Source organism: Charadrius vociferus, unplaced genomic scaffold, assembly GCF_000708025.1.
Source record: "Charadrius vociferus isolate BGI_N301 unplaced genomic scaffold, ASM70802v2 scaffold277, whole genome shotgun sequence".
In the NCBI taxonomy this organism is placed as follows: domain Eukaryota; kingdom Metazoa; phylum Chordata; class Aves; order Charadriiformes; family Charadriidae; genus Charadrius; species Charadrius vociferus.
This window is the reverse complement of record NW_009649183.1, coordinates 797-14889: the sequence shown is the minus strand read 5'-3', so window position 1 is coordinate 14889 and position 14093 is coordinate 797. Positions and strand designations below refer to the sequence as shown.

General features: G+C 58.2%; 1 protein-coding gene across 1 annotated transcript in view; it reads left to right on the top strand.

The window, feature by feature from the left end:
- The first annotated feature begins 695 nt into the window (after positions 1–695).
- The window catches only part of TBRG4 (transforming growth factor beta regulator 4), a 14120-nt gene continuing 722 nt past the window's right edge, over positions 696–14093 (top strand). Inside the window, exons 1-9 of the mRNA XM_009888672.1 lie at positions 696–1121; positions 4754–5071; positions 6353–6524; positions 7620–7777; positions 8331–8441; positions 10096–10240; positions 11249–11491; positions 12190–12301; positions 13010–13124. Of these exons, the coding sequence (XP_009886974.1) occupies positions 696–1121; positions 4754–5071; positions 6353–6524; positions 7620–7777; positions 8331–8441; positions 10096–10240; positions 11249–11491; positions 12190–12301; positions 13010–13124 (1800 nt within the window). The remainder of the gene's footprint in view (positions 1122–4753; positions 5072–6352; positions 6525–7619; positions 7778–8330; positions 8442–10095; positions 10241–11248; positions 11492–12189; positions 12302–13009; positions 13125–14093) is intronic.

Below are 14093 nucleotides of genomic sequence, written 5' to 3'. Positions count from 1 at the left end.
GTGAGCGGAGGGCCGGGCCCGGGGGGCGCTCTGAGGGGAATCCGCCGCGCGCGGGGCGGGGGACCAGGCCCGGAGGGGAGGACCAGGCCCGGGGGACTCTGAGGGGTATTATCCCGGGGAAGCGTGGACTGGGCCCGGCAGGGACTGAGGGGAATTGCCCCGGGGGAAGGGAAAGGCCCCGGGGCTTTGAGAAGCGGAGGCTGGGAAGGGAAGGAGGGAGCCCAGGGAGGGTGGTGTGCGGAAACTGGGAGCAGCTGGGGGAAACTGGGAGCGGCTGGGGAAATGGGGACCTTGGAGGTGTGGGGAAGGCTGAGTCAGGGCCCGAGAGGAGCTGAATGTGCTTCAAACCTACTGGCAGCTGCTCTGGAGCGGTTGCGTGCTGCCTCGGAGTGTCCTGATGGAGTTCAGCAGCCCCTGAGCGGGGCTGGAGGCAGGTTAGCCCCAGCAGGGAAGCACGTAGCCTCTTCCACAGCGGTGTTTTGCCAGTCGATCACTGGATAACTTTTATTGCCTCTTCACAGCCAATATTGTGGCTCAAAACACTCCTTTCCTCACAACCGTTGCCAGAAGCTGGCTGCCTCCTACTTTTTATCTCTGAAATTCTTCCGGTCCTAAAGAATTTCTTTTCCTTCCCTAGCGTTCCTGAAATGCGACGCTGACTGCCGCTGGCTTTTCTTCCCCCCACACCTTCCACCATGGCAGCCCGCTTGGTGCGACACTGCTGCTGGCGGCACTTTGGTGCCTTCATCTCTACTCCCTCAGCAGTCCCGGCTTCTCTGCTGGTGCCAGCTGGGAAGGTGGTGATGGCAAGAGCTCTGCCTCAAGCACCTTTCACTTTATTTCATACTTCGAGCCCTGCCAGCTGGGCAGATGGGTTCTCTGTCAAAGAGGAGGTGGAGGACAGCAGAAATCCAGAGCACAAAGTCATTGGGGAACTAATTGAAACAGCCACGAGTCCTCAGGAACTCCTCCAGTTGAGCGAACTCCATGATCTGAACAGCAACCAAGCCTCGCTGATAATTACTCAACTTTCCCGGCTTGCAGCAGAAAAAAATCTGGAAACAGAGAACCTTCTGCAAGATGAACGTTTCCAGCACCTCATCAGCATCACAGATTCCCAGGTAAGTTCCCTCCTTGTCACAGAAGTGTTTTGGGGAAAGATTTTTTTTTCAACCGGTGCTCCTGGGATCAACCCAGCGTGACCAGCTGGGGCGGGCTGCTTGTTTAGGATTTGCACTTTGCCTTTTCAAGTAAAAAATGAAGTTGAAAGTATCGGGAGGTGAAATAATCAGCTCTAGGCAGGACACCTGATTATTTCTGTCTAAAAGCGCTGCTTTTTGGACCAGAGACAAAATGTAGTGGAGAGATAATCCTTGTTAAACACTACCTTGTTCCTGCTTCCATGAATTTTCAGTTTTCTCAGTGAGATAGAGCTGCACCTCTGTCAGTTCGTGGCAAAGACATGTCAGAACCACGCAGCTGGAAAGCCTGTGAGTCCTGCCGAGAGCTGATGGTGCCCTACGATGTCTCACCCAGACATCCTGGTGAATTCACCTGGGATTCTTCTCACTGGTTCGCAGCCCCAGTGAAGCCGCTGGGTAAGATGGGGCCTCTGAAGGCAACCAGTGCACCGTGCTCGGCATGTTGTGGTGTCAAACGTCAGCAGCACCGTCACATTCAGCACTGTCTGCTGCAGCTGGAGCTGGCCCAGCCGGCTGCTACAGAAATACCTGCAGCTCATGGTCCACGTGTTGTGGGGTCACAGGATGGTTTGGAAGGGACGTCTGAAGACCATCTAGTCTACCCTGCCTGCCCTGGGCAGGGACACCTGCCACCAGCCCAGGTTGCTCCAAGCCCCGTCCAACCTGGCCTTGAACACCTCCAGGGATGGGGCAGCCACAGCTTCTCGGGGCAACCTGCCCCAGGGGCTCACCACCCTCACAGGGAACACTTTCTTCCTCATATCTCATCCAAATCTCCCCTCTTTAAGTGTAAAACTGTTGCCCTTGTCCTGTCATAGAATCACAGAATCATTTAGGTTGGGAAAAAACCCTAAGATGATCGAGTCCACCCGTTACCCCAGCACTGCCCAGCCCACCACTAACCCATGTCCCGCAGCACCATGGCTACACGGCTTTTAAATCCCGCAGGAATGGCGACTCCACCACTGCCCTTGGCAGCCTCTTCCAGGGCTTTCGGTGAAGAAACTTTTCCTAATATCCATCCTAAACCTCCCCTGGCACAACTTGAGTCCATTTCCTCTTGTCCCATCGCCTGTTCCTTGGGAGAAGAGACCAACCTCCCCTGGCTACCCCCTCCTTTCAGGGAGCTGTAGAGAGCGAGAAGGTCTCCCCTCAGCTCCTCTTCTCCAGGCTGAACACCCCCACGGCCCTCAACACAACAGGAGTTGTGCTCCAGACTCCTCACCAGCTCCGTCTCCCTTCTTTGTCACTACAAGTCGTGGTAGAAAGTCCCTCTGCTCTTTGTTATAAGCCCCCTTTATATATTGGAAGGCCACCAGATGGTTTCTCTGGAGCCTTCTCTTTTCCAGAGAGGGGAGCAGAGGGGCAGAATCCCCTCCCTCGCCCTGCTGGTCACACTGCTGGGGATGCAGCCCCATTTTTCACTCACCAGTATCCCCCAAGTCCTTCTCCACCAGGCAGTTCTCATTCCATCTATCCCCTATCTGTGCTGGTGCTGGGGATTGCCCCAACCTTTGAACTTGATGAGGTTCCTGGCAGGGCTCTGGGCCTACAGGTGTTCTGCAGATGCTTCATATTTCTCCTGATCCCTAATCTCTGCTCCCTAAAACCTGTCTAAGGATAGCAGAGAGGTGGGATTTGTCCAGAGGGTGCCTGGTTAGCTCCACTGAGCTGAAGCGCTTCCATATTGCTGTATTTGGAGTGAAAGCACTACTCCTGCTGATCTACGTGGTCCTGTGTCGCTGTCACTACAGATCAAGGGGGTGCTCATGTCCCTGGGGACTCCTCAGTGGAGAAGGGACGCCCCAGAGCTGGCAGAGCCAAGCTGTCGCGCAGCGTGAGCGATATGACAAGTGAGGCCGTGTGACTGAAGTGTAGGAAACTGCCAAGAGGGACGTGGCTAGGGATTTTGAGATGTAAAGCAAGCAAACTCGCTGCAAACATGCTTATCCTTCTCCAGCGAGCTGTTGCTGCAGCCGCAGTCGTAGATGACTGAATGTAAGAGGTCGTTGTGTAGATGCAAAGATGCTCTGATGCAAAAAAAAAAAAAAAAAAAATTAATCAGCTTGCAATGCCCTTGTGTCAACGAGCCAGAGATTTTGAACAGTAGATGAGGCGTGGTCCAGGACAGCATTGAGGGAAAGGGCTCCTAACAGGCTGTGAGACGAGTTTTGTACGCGTGAATGGGTGAAAAAGGCAAGGGATCAGCCAGGGGAGAGATCTGGTTCTCCTCGTGACCTTCCCCGTAACCTGGGGCAAATGATGAGCTCTGCTCCTTTTCCCAGATGTATCCCGGTCTGTGATTTTTCAGACTTTAGCAGAGCAGCCCGGCAGCTCTTGGGTCATTCTTGTGCATGAATGTGTGCTGAACTGTGCCTGAGCAGCACTTTAGGAATTTGCCGTGCCAGTGGAACTGCTGGAGTTTGGACGGACCACAGAGTTAAAGCCTGCAGTCCCTCCTGCCTGAAATTCAACGTCTCACAGCACTGCCTTGTTTGCATCCTGCGCGCTCAATCTGAGAAGCAACTCCTTGCTTCTGAAATCGTTTCGTAACGTTGGGACGTTGTCACGCAGGCGCTGTGCTCTGTACCAGGGCGGCTGGTGCCGTGCTGCTTTCTGAAGGGCCCATCAGTACCGACCTTGTGCTAAGGATCGGGTTTGTTTTTATAGAAACCAGGAGAGCATTCAGCCTGGAATTTCCTTTTTAGTGCTGCCCAGCAGCAGCAGAGCACAGCTGGAGAAGCTTGGGCTGGAAATTAAGAGGTGCCGGGCATTCCCTGGCAGATGCCAAAGGAGATGAAATCTGGAAGACCGATTTCTAGTGGAAAACCACTGCCAGTAAGAAATCAGCTGACGGTGGCCAGGCAGAGAAGTTCAGTGGGCAGAGTGGGACTGGGCAAGTCCTGGTGCTCCCAGCAGCCGGTGGGATTCGTGCCCAGCCTCCTTTCAGAGACACTGGAGAGAAATCAGAGCTTTTCGGATAAGTTTCATCTGACCTGAGGCGAGTCAGAGTCTCGTGTCGTTCCCCCAGAGATCCTCAAGTTTCTGCCTCTGAATTATCAGTCTTTCCCACCGCTCTTGCTTTCAGCAGCCACACCACGAAGAAGCTTAATTGCCTCCGGAGAAGGGTAAAGTCTAGTTAAATATTTCACCCAGCTGGTAGCAAATCTGTATAACTTCCTTCTCTGAGGCAGAGTGAGTTCACCACCTATATGGCAGCTCTGTAAATGACATGGAATTACCTCTTGAGGCTCATCCCTGCCCCTGGGATGCAGGCGTTGAGGTTCCTCTTACTCACCAGGGCGCTGGGTCGCTCCAGTCTGTCTCTACCTGTGCAGGCTACGCCTGTGAGGAGGAGCAGAGGTCTTACATCGTGGTGGGGGACAGCTGAATGTCCTCGGACCGAGGAGGACACTCTTGCCTCTCCCTCAATGCTGTGCAGCTCTTTCCGTAGAGGCAGAGCATTGCCTGGTGTTTGGCTTGACTGGCAATTGAGTACTCTCATGCTGTCTCTCATCGACAGCTTTTCTTTATTTCTCTCTGCCTTCCAGATTTCTCAGGTGTGGAATAACACCTTGGTGAACCTCCTGAAGAGCCTCTACTCCCTGGGGATGGACGGCAACAGGAGGGAGATGCAGTCGGTGGAGCAGGAGGTGTTGTGGCGGCTGCGGCGCCTCACCTTCAGGCAGCTCGCCTCCCTGGCGGAGTTCCTGGCAATCAAGCAGGGGAAGGAGAGCAAGCTGCTGAGCGAAGTCATCAAGAAGCTGGAGCTGCGTTGGACGGAGCTCGACGGCACCCGAACCGTGGTGACGCTGATGGGCAAGGTCGGGCACATCTCCCCGGCTCTGATGGACCGGCTGGAGGACAAGGTACGGGCTTAGGCTCTCCTTTCTGCCTCAGTTGCCTTCCGACAGGCCACCTCCCACAGGTGACAGCAGTGGGGAGGGGGAAACCTCGTCCCCTTCAGCCCATCCTATACGGGAACACTAATTCCACACAGGCTGCGCTCCTTGCTGCTCCTGAGTACTTCGGTGCGCGCTTACAAGTTGCTGTTAAGCAGATTCCCGTGCATGAGTGCTTCTAAGAGGGGTGTCCATCTGAGGAGCCGCGTAGACGGGGAAGCTTGCACTCACCAGCCTCTTCCCAATCCATACTGGTGCGAGTGTGTGACTCACACTGGTCTGCGCTGCTGGAAGGTGGGCTGAGCTGATGTGTTTTACTTTGCAGCTGCAACAGGTTCGGAGAGAACACTCTTGAATTTCCTTAGCTCCGCTGGCAAGCGGTAACTTACAGAACCAGCGTAACACAGCTGCCAAAAACATCATCCTTTGCTTCTCTGTACAAGCCAGGCTGTGGGGGGAGCTGGAACAAGTAGTTGTCCGTACTGTCCTCACCTTCTGGCTGCCTCTGGGCGCTCGTCATCTTCAAAGGGGGCAGGTCTGTCCCCTCCGGGGCTCAGCGGGTCCCTGTTTGCTGTCGCTCGCAGGAGCGGGGAAATGTCCTTTGGGTCGGAGCCACTGCAGGAGCCCTGACTGCAGCTGCGTCAAATTCAGTCCTCATCCAGCCGGTGCTGGGGACTGGCCAAACAGCTGCCACAGCAATATCTGTAGCTCATGAGCCCCACTGTCCTGCTCCTTTGACCCTGGGGATAAATAAATGCTACAGACACCAGCGTATGACGAGGCAGAACGCTGTAGCTGGATCTGACCGGGTTGTCAGCTTATGCAGAGCCCAAACTAATGATGTTGGGTTTAGTGTCCTGCAAACGAAGCAGAAATTACAGTGGAAAGCGGGGTGCTGATCCAGCAGAAGGTGCCTTTCCTCTGTCGGTCTTTGCCCGACAGCACGTTAACGGTGCCTGGATACACAACAGGAGCGGACACTGAGGTCCTGCTGGTTGGGAGAGGCAGAACCAGGAGTGGGGAGAGGATGAGGGTCTGCTTCCCCGCACCCTCCCTCCGTGTGAGCCGTTACGCTCACTCCCAGCCGCTCAGCCTCGCTGCGTGCTAAACACTCACCAGTTCCAGTCCCTTTCACCCTCGGAGGGGCTCAGCCGGTAGCAATGGCGTGTCCCGCTCCGAATAAAGCCTGTATCTGCACCTCGCGTTGTGCTTTCCCTTTACATCCCCGCTTAAAACATATCTTGGCAGGCTCTGGAACTTGCTGAACAGTTCAACCCCGATGACATCCGGAAAATAACGCTGGCTTTAGCCTACCAGAACCGACGCTGCGTGCCTCTGCTCCGAGCCTTGTCCTACCACCTGATCCAGAAGCACCCTGAGCTCAGCCTCAACGTCCTGATGGACCTAATCTTTGCCTATGGTAAGCGGCTCGGTTGTATTGGGATCTGCTTAGCTGATTTTGGGCTCTCGAGTGGGGATTTGATGGCGTTGCTGTCACGGCGTTGAGGCCAGATGAAGGAGAAAGGCTGGCAGGGGCCCTTCAGCTGGACCTAGCGTACCAGCCAGCGCAACCGGGTAGTTTCCAGCTCCAAGCACATGCAGAGTGAGCCCAGGTACACCACTTGAAGCCATTCCCCCTCATCCTAGCACTCCGTGCCCTTGTAAAAGTCCTTCCCCAGCTCTCCTGTGACCCCTTTAGGCACTGGAAGGGGCTCTAAGGTCTCCCCGGAGCCTTCTCTTCTCCGGGCTGAACACCCCCAACTCTCTCAGCCTGTCAAAGGAAGGACAGCTGTACGGTTTATACGGGCCTGGGTCATATGCAGAGATTGGACCAGGTAATCCAGCGGTTCCCCAGCGTTAAAACCAACAAAGTGGCCATCTCCAAGGGCTAGAGGTGGTCTGGGAGCAAGACTGGTTCTTGCAGGCTCCGGCAGCGCTGTAGCCGCTCTTGGCCCAGACACTGACACGCTGCGCTGTTCACTTTGGTGCTTGTAGCTGCTGCGTGGTTGTATGGGGATCTTTTGAACTTGTCGTTGCTGCTGCAGCCGGTCTTGGACCCTCCCTGTGCCCTTTTCAGGGGGACTGTCCCCTCCTGGCCAGTCCACACTGACCCAAGCCCCTCTGGGCTTTGGTGCTGCCGATCATTGCTCGCTTATTCTTTGGGCCAGCATGAGGTTCTCGTTAGCCTTAGCAAGTTCAGGGCTTTTCTGGCCAGACCAGGATCTGTAGCTGGAGACACTGGGGCTAAAATTTGCTACCAGCACTGGTTGGAGGCTGGAGCCATGAGTTGGCACCAGGATTGAGAGCTGGTGGGTGTGGTAGGACGCGGTGGAGACTTGATCTGACCAGAAAGGATGGGGCTAAACCAACTGGGGGAGGCAATACCGCTGTCCGAGCCTCCTCTGCTCCCAGTGACCAGTTCCGCGCGTTCCCTTGTGCCTCCACAGCCTGGCCAGGCACGGCTCCCGTACCAGTTCCTTGTAAGTGGCTGCCACTTTCTCTTTGCTCCTTTAAGGAAAACTGAATTTCCACCAGCCCCAGGTCTTCCAGAAGATAGCCACCGACCTGCACCCCCACGTTTCCACGATGACGCCCGTCGAGGTGACGCGCTGCATCAGATCCTTCGCCCTCCTCAAGTGGCTCAGCCTGCCGCTCTTTGAGGCCATTGCGCAGGTGAGGAGGGGGCTTGGGGGTGGTAAAGAAGCCCCCCACTGGCCACCAGTATGACCGGTGACCCACTCCAGTTCCCAGGAGGTGGGAGCAGTTTCCCCCCACCTCTCCAGAGATGCTCCCTGGGATGCGGTCGCTGTTTTCCCTACGCAGCCATCAGCTGTAATCGAGTCTGACAGGACTCGCTGTTCATCTTCCGCTAAAGTCAGCACTGGGAATCCGTGCTGAGCTGGGGCCAGTCTCGGCTCCGTCTGAGCCTCCGCTCCCGAGTGCCAGTGCTGCTTCTCTCCTCGTGCACCTTCCCAGCTCTGCCCCAGTTTATGTGCCTGCGCTTTTGCATCTGTACCGGGCGAGTGGGAATATTGCAGAGCTTTGCTTCCGCTCGCAGTGGAAGCCAGTATAAAATCCCAAGGAAAAGCCAAAAGATCTTGCACTCGTGTTTTCCCATCTTGCCACGGGGCCTGATGCGTCCTTGCCTGATGTTTTCAATCTTTTCCTGACCGTACTCACGTAGGACAGACCTAAACCTCTGGTTTTGTCCCCTGTAATCTTCCAGTATGCCCTGGACAACACCAAGCAGCTGTCGGTCGTCCATCTCTGCAGTATCATCCTGTCTTTTGCTCGCCTGAACTTCCAACCCAGCGGAAACGAGGACTTCTTCAACATGGTAACCTTCCTCCTCTCCCCCTCTTCATCGACCTTCCTCCCTCCCTAGTCAGCGGGAAGGCTGCAGGTCTCCTTCTAGCACATCCCCGTGTGAAAGTGTGTCTGGGGTGGCTCGAACGAGCTGTAAACGGTGTGAGAAATGGGAAGGGGGAGCCTAGAGCTCAGGCCAAGCTTAAAAACCCGCACTGCGCTCCCCTGGCCGTGTGCCGGGCAATAGCTGAACCAGTTAGTCCGTGACCGGCTCGAGTCCCCTGCAGGCTCGCTTTTCCACCAGGCGCAAACAGCCGTGTGGGTGTTCGTGTGCCCTCCTGAACTCCGATTGCTGTAATTAACGCTTTATAACGAGGCCATAGGTGTTGACAGTTGCACGCCCGTTCCTGGCAGAGCTCTGGCTCTCCTAGCCGAGCCAAGCGCGCGCTCTGGTTGCGCTGAGGTTGCTCCCCCGGCTCTGAGGAGCTGTCGAGAAGGATACAGAGGCTGCCACAGGCAGACGTGCTCGCTGTCTTCCTGCCCGGAGGGGGAGGTTGCGGCATCCCAGGGCGAGGAGACACGACCGGCTGGAACGGCCGAGCAGAGGGGGTTTAGCAAGAGACCGGGGAAAGGTATGCGTGGAGCAGGCACTGTCCTTGACGTCCTCCTGCCTTTCCCGCTTCGTGGAGGTGGCCAAGCTGGCCTCTGAAGCGGAGGAGGAAGTCACCTTGACCTCCCTGGGGACAGATTTATGCTGACGATTTCCAGAGGAGCTGTGTTGTCGCTGAGTAAAGAGGGCGTTCGCCCTCCCAGTCACCTTGACCTCCCTGGGGACAGATTTATGCTGACGATTTCCAGAGGAGCTGTGTTGTCGCTGAGTAAAGAGGGCGTTCGCCGAGCACCTGGCAGAGGGAGCGTGGCCTGCCCAGCCGTACCGCGTGCGCAGCCGAGAAGGAAGAGGACCCAGCTGTGGGTGTTTCTAATCAGCAGGACCCTGCGTCCCACCGCAGGGCAGCCTGTCCCTCACGGCCAAACCAGCCTGGGGAGCAGGGGGTGTCCCTGAGAGAGGGAGAAGGGCAAGGTGTGGAAGTAGCATCCAGGGCTCTGGGCTCCCCCTGCCAGCTTTAATTGCGGTCACCGTACGGTCACACTTTTGTAGCAAGCGCGAAACTACTCGGTTTTGAAGCTTCGCAGAAAAGTTCTCCAGGTTTAAGAGGAGAAACCCCTACGGGGTGTAGAGCTCCAGGCTCTTGCTGTGATTCCTGGACAGACATCCTGACGCCACCGATACAGTCTCCGACCCCTCCAGCTCTGTTTAGTTGCAGATCCTGAAGAAGTTATCGCCCCCCAGCCCTCCCTTTTCTGAACGCTGCCCGCTGCTGCAGCGGTGTGTTACCCCTGGCTGCTGGGCTTCCCTGCTGGGCTTTCTGCTGACCCCCTGCAGCGATGCAGCATCCTGAGCCAGCGAACCGCAGCTCGTGAGCTGCAAGGGTCACCTTAAAGCCATCTTGAAATCTCCCCTCTGTGACTAACCCGGGGGAGAATTACTGCTGTAGAGGAGACAGCGCACATCGGCTGCACCGTAACGCCTCGGGCATCTGTCGAGCTGCCAGGTCTGCGTGTTGACTGCAAGGATTGAGGCATCAGCAGCACTGAGCTGAGCTGTTGGTTTCCCTTCTCTGCAGGTCCACGAGATGCTCCAGGGCCAGCTGGACAAACTGGAGCCTCACGTGCTGACCGACCTTGTGTGGTCGCTCTGCGTGCTGCAGCAGGCCAAGGCTCCCTACCTTCAGCGAGTGCTGGCGCCCGACTTCCACGCTCAGATCCGAGGTGAGGTGGGCGTCTCTGCCGGTGGGATGGGGACCGAGAACCTCAGACCTGGGGCAGGGAGTGAGCATAGCGAGCCTGGTCCGTCTAAATTTGAGTTAACGGGTTGTTAATATAACCAGGAGGGAATCGATCACACTGGGAAGGGCTGTAATGGACCCCCCCCCCAGCAGCTCTGTGCAGTGTACGTGAGCAAGGGGAGCGCGGGGCAGCAGCACCAGGAGAGCTGGGCTAGTGAGAGCCGTGGCCACCAACTCCAGCAGCCCCCTTGGGCTGTGGATTTGTGCCTGTGTGCAACGGGGGAAGAAGACAGTGATGGCCATCCTCCTCCGTGTCATCTTACTCATGCTTTCCTTGCTCATTCCCTGTTCTCCCACCTTCCTCTCCCGGTCCTGCCCTCTGTCTGCTCTTCTGCCTGCCCAGCCCGGAGCTGAACGTGTTACACGGCTGGAGCGATGCCTGCAGGGTTGTCCCCAACCGTGTCATGGAAACGACGTGCCCCAAGGCACAGCTTGCTTCTCCGCTCCGGCACCGCCCGTGTGCTTCCTCCAAAACCTCGAGAAGAGACGGGAGGGTTTGGTATTTCCCAACAAAACAGTGACTGCTGGGGCGGTGCAGCCCCGTCAAATTCAGTCCCTGCCTCCTCCGTGGCGGGGCTGGCCAGCCTGCCACAGCAACTTCTGTAGTCCATGAGCCTCCTGTCCCCTCCTGTGGGACCCCCGGGGATAGAATCACCACCACAGACATTGGGCTCCGACAGGGCTGTCCCTACCGAATGCGCTGTTTGGCTTGGCCAGCTCCTGTGAGTGCCCGGAGCAAGGCCAGGAACCCCGGCGTTTGGCCGGCGGTGATCTGTGTCTCCGTGCCAGCAGGCAGGGACCCATCACGGGGGGATCAGAACCAGGAATCCCAATCGGACAGGCTACACGGGCCACCAGATGAAGAGCCAGACCCCGCTGTGGGCCGAGGCTTTCGGATGCGTCTCTAGCTCTGCTTCTCTCATCCCGCCAGGTGATCAGTCCCTCAAGGCTCAGAATTTACGGCTGAAACTCAAACACATCAACGCTGCTGCCAAGCTGGAAAGCCCTGACTACCGGGGGCCCTTCCTGCCGGCGGAGATGCTGAGCGCCGCGGAGCCGGCAGGGGAGAAGGTCACCCTGCTGCAGAGCAGCCTGCGGGAGGCGTTGGCGGGGGTGCTGGGGAGCCAGGACCACGGGCGCTTCGACGTACGCACCGTCTACGGCTGGCAGATCGGTGAGTGCGTCCTCTCCTCGCCTCCACGGGGAGCAGCGGGACTCCATCGGGCTCTACCCGGTGGAGGGAGTTGAACTTGAGGGCTTGTACAGCTACCAGGCTTTATCCCTCCTCGTTCTTCAGCCTCGCGCCCTTCTGCTTCCTCATCGCAGCTGCCCTCTCTTGTTCCCATCTCCTCCCACAACTTGGCTCTGAAGGCAGAGCAGAAACTGCAGCCCAGGGCACGGATGCGGGAGGAAAGCCCTTCTCCTGCAGCCAAGCGGCGCTCAGGCCGGTGAAAGGCTTCTGGCTCTGCCCTCCCTTCCCTTCCCGCAGCCCACCCCAGGCTCTCCCAGCTCCCCGCTCTCCTGCAGCCCTGTCCAATTCGATCCCTGGGGGGGCCCGCCCACCCGGCTGCCACAGCAGCTTCCGTAGTCCGTGAGCCCCTCGTCCCTTTCCTGTGGGACGCTGGAGGATAAAATTACGCCACGGACACATCTTCTGTCTGAGGAGATGCTTGGGAAGCATACCCTGCGCGAGGAGGATGCTGTACGCCGGCTGCATGCGCAGAGCTGCTCCGTGGTTCCAGCAAGGATGGGGTTTTTTGGGAAGGGAACAGCGGGACCTCGCGTGCTCTGCATCACCAGCCTCAGGGGAGACGGTGCGAGCAGCATCCAGGCAGGTTTCAGGAGTCCTTGTGTTCCTTCCTTTCCATGCAGATGCCGAGATGGTGGTGAACAGGGAAAACAAACCTCTCCCTGTGAAGGATTTTGCCGCTCCCCATCTGCTCCACTCGGAAGGGACAAAGCCGCTGCCGCCGGGTGCCAGGAGGTGGGTCCAGGCTCAGCTGTGTCCGACCGTCCGGGCAGGAGCTCACGGGGAGAGGAAGGGGGAAGGCTCTGCCTTCGTGGTGCTGAGGATCCGTAAGCTCCACGTCTCCCAGTCGCCCGGTGGCTCACGGCAGAGCCGCGGGGGCTGCCAGTGTGCCAAGGACGCCGTGCCCAGCTGCGTCCCCCCTCATTTGGGAGCAGGAGGGGGTGGGAACAGGACAGAAATCGGGGTAGGGCCGTGCCAGATCCCCCCCCGGGGTAACATTTTGGAGCCAGGGGTTGCTTTGAGCAGCCAACCTGGTGGAGGCACAGCAGGGGAAGGGACTGGACGCCAGTCCTGGCAATGGTTTTCTCTCCGAATAGAGCTTCTGCCGCGGCGCCCGGCTCTCTGCGGCACTCTGGGGGCTGAGCTGCCTCCTTCATGCTTGGAAAAGGCAGCGTTGCCCCACTCAGCTTGCTACCAGGCCTGGGCTGCGGATAAATTACGCTTGAGCCGCTGTCCTGGTGCTTCTCTGACAGCTCAGAGGCAGGATAACGGCTCCAGCAGGACAAATCTGCGTCCTTCTGGCCCAGGGCAATCGGCAGAGCCGGAGCAGGCCCTTCTGCCGCGGCTCCCGTGGGGATCTGGGCGCTGCTGCCAGCTCCGCTTGGGCTTGACGTGCTCAGCCTCGCATCTCACGGCTTCCCGTTCCCCCGTGCATCTCCCCAGGGTCGCCTTCCTCCGATGGGAGTTCCCTAACTTCAGCAACAGAAGCAAGGACCTGCTGGGCCGCTACGTCATGGCCCGGCGCCACATCCAGGCGGCCGGCTTCCTCGTGGTGGACGTGAGTAACTGCGAGGAAGAGAAGGGGCTCTAATTCCACGGAGATAAAGGAGCGGACACTTTTTTTGGGGGAGGCGTACCAGTTTCCTTCTCGCTCCCCACACCTTCCTGATGGAGCGGGGTCCCGTATAGTGAGGCAGAGCCCCCGCTCGGCCCCGAAAACTCCTCAGTACCCGCAGCCTCGTGCAGGGTGACCCGGCGTGTCGCCTGCCTCCCTACCCACGCCGGGATTAGCCGCCGTGATCCCCTCCGGGCCACCTGTTAGGCAGCCCGAAGGTGGCCGGGAGGGGATCGGTAATCAAGGAGGACAGCAGACAAGGTCTTAAGGCGCTGATCCCCTGCGTCGGAGCCTTGCTCTCCAGCGGGGTCATGCATTATTTAGCTTCCCGGAGGTAATTATAGCTCTCCTGGCCGGCAGCGAGCCCTGCTCTCCCGCGGGCCGCGCTGGGGGAGGAGGGTTGGTGGCTCGACGTGCTGCCTGCGCGGGCAGGGAGCCGTCCCGCTGCCCCGTGCCCTGCGGAGCCTGGGTTCAGCACCCACCGTCCTGCCTGAGCTGCCTACCGGCAGCGTGGCTCCTTCGGGGCTGGAGAGCCACGTGTCACCCCAGAGCGGCGTCATTGTCACCCCGCGGTGGGCTCCTAAGCCTGTCCCTCCCTTCCCTGCGAGGACCCGGAGCTTCAGCGCTTCTCCAGCCTCCTCCCCCCAGCTCCCCGCGCCCGCTGCCGCGCTTTGAGGCTGATGCGAAGTGAAGTTTGAGGTTCACCGGCAGTGTTTTTTCCCAGCCGCTTGCGTAATTCCCCCCTCCCCTGCGCTGGCTGGGGGGGAGACGGGAGGAGGAGGAGGAGGAGGGAAGTATTGCTTCTCGCAGTTTCAGCCTTGCCTACTAAATATAGAGGCAGGGGTGGGCGGTGGGATCCCCCCCAGACAAGGCTGCTCCCTCGTTCAGGCTGGCGGAGGCACTGCCGAGGAA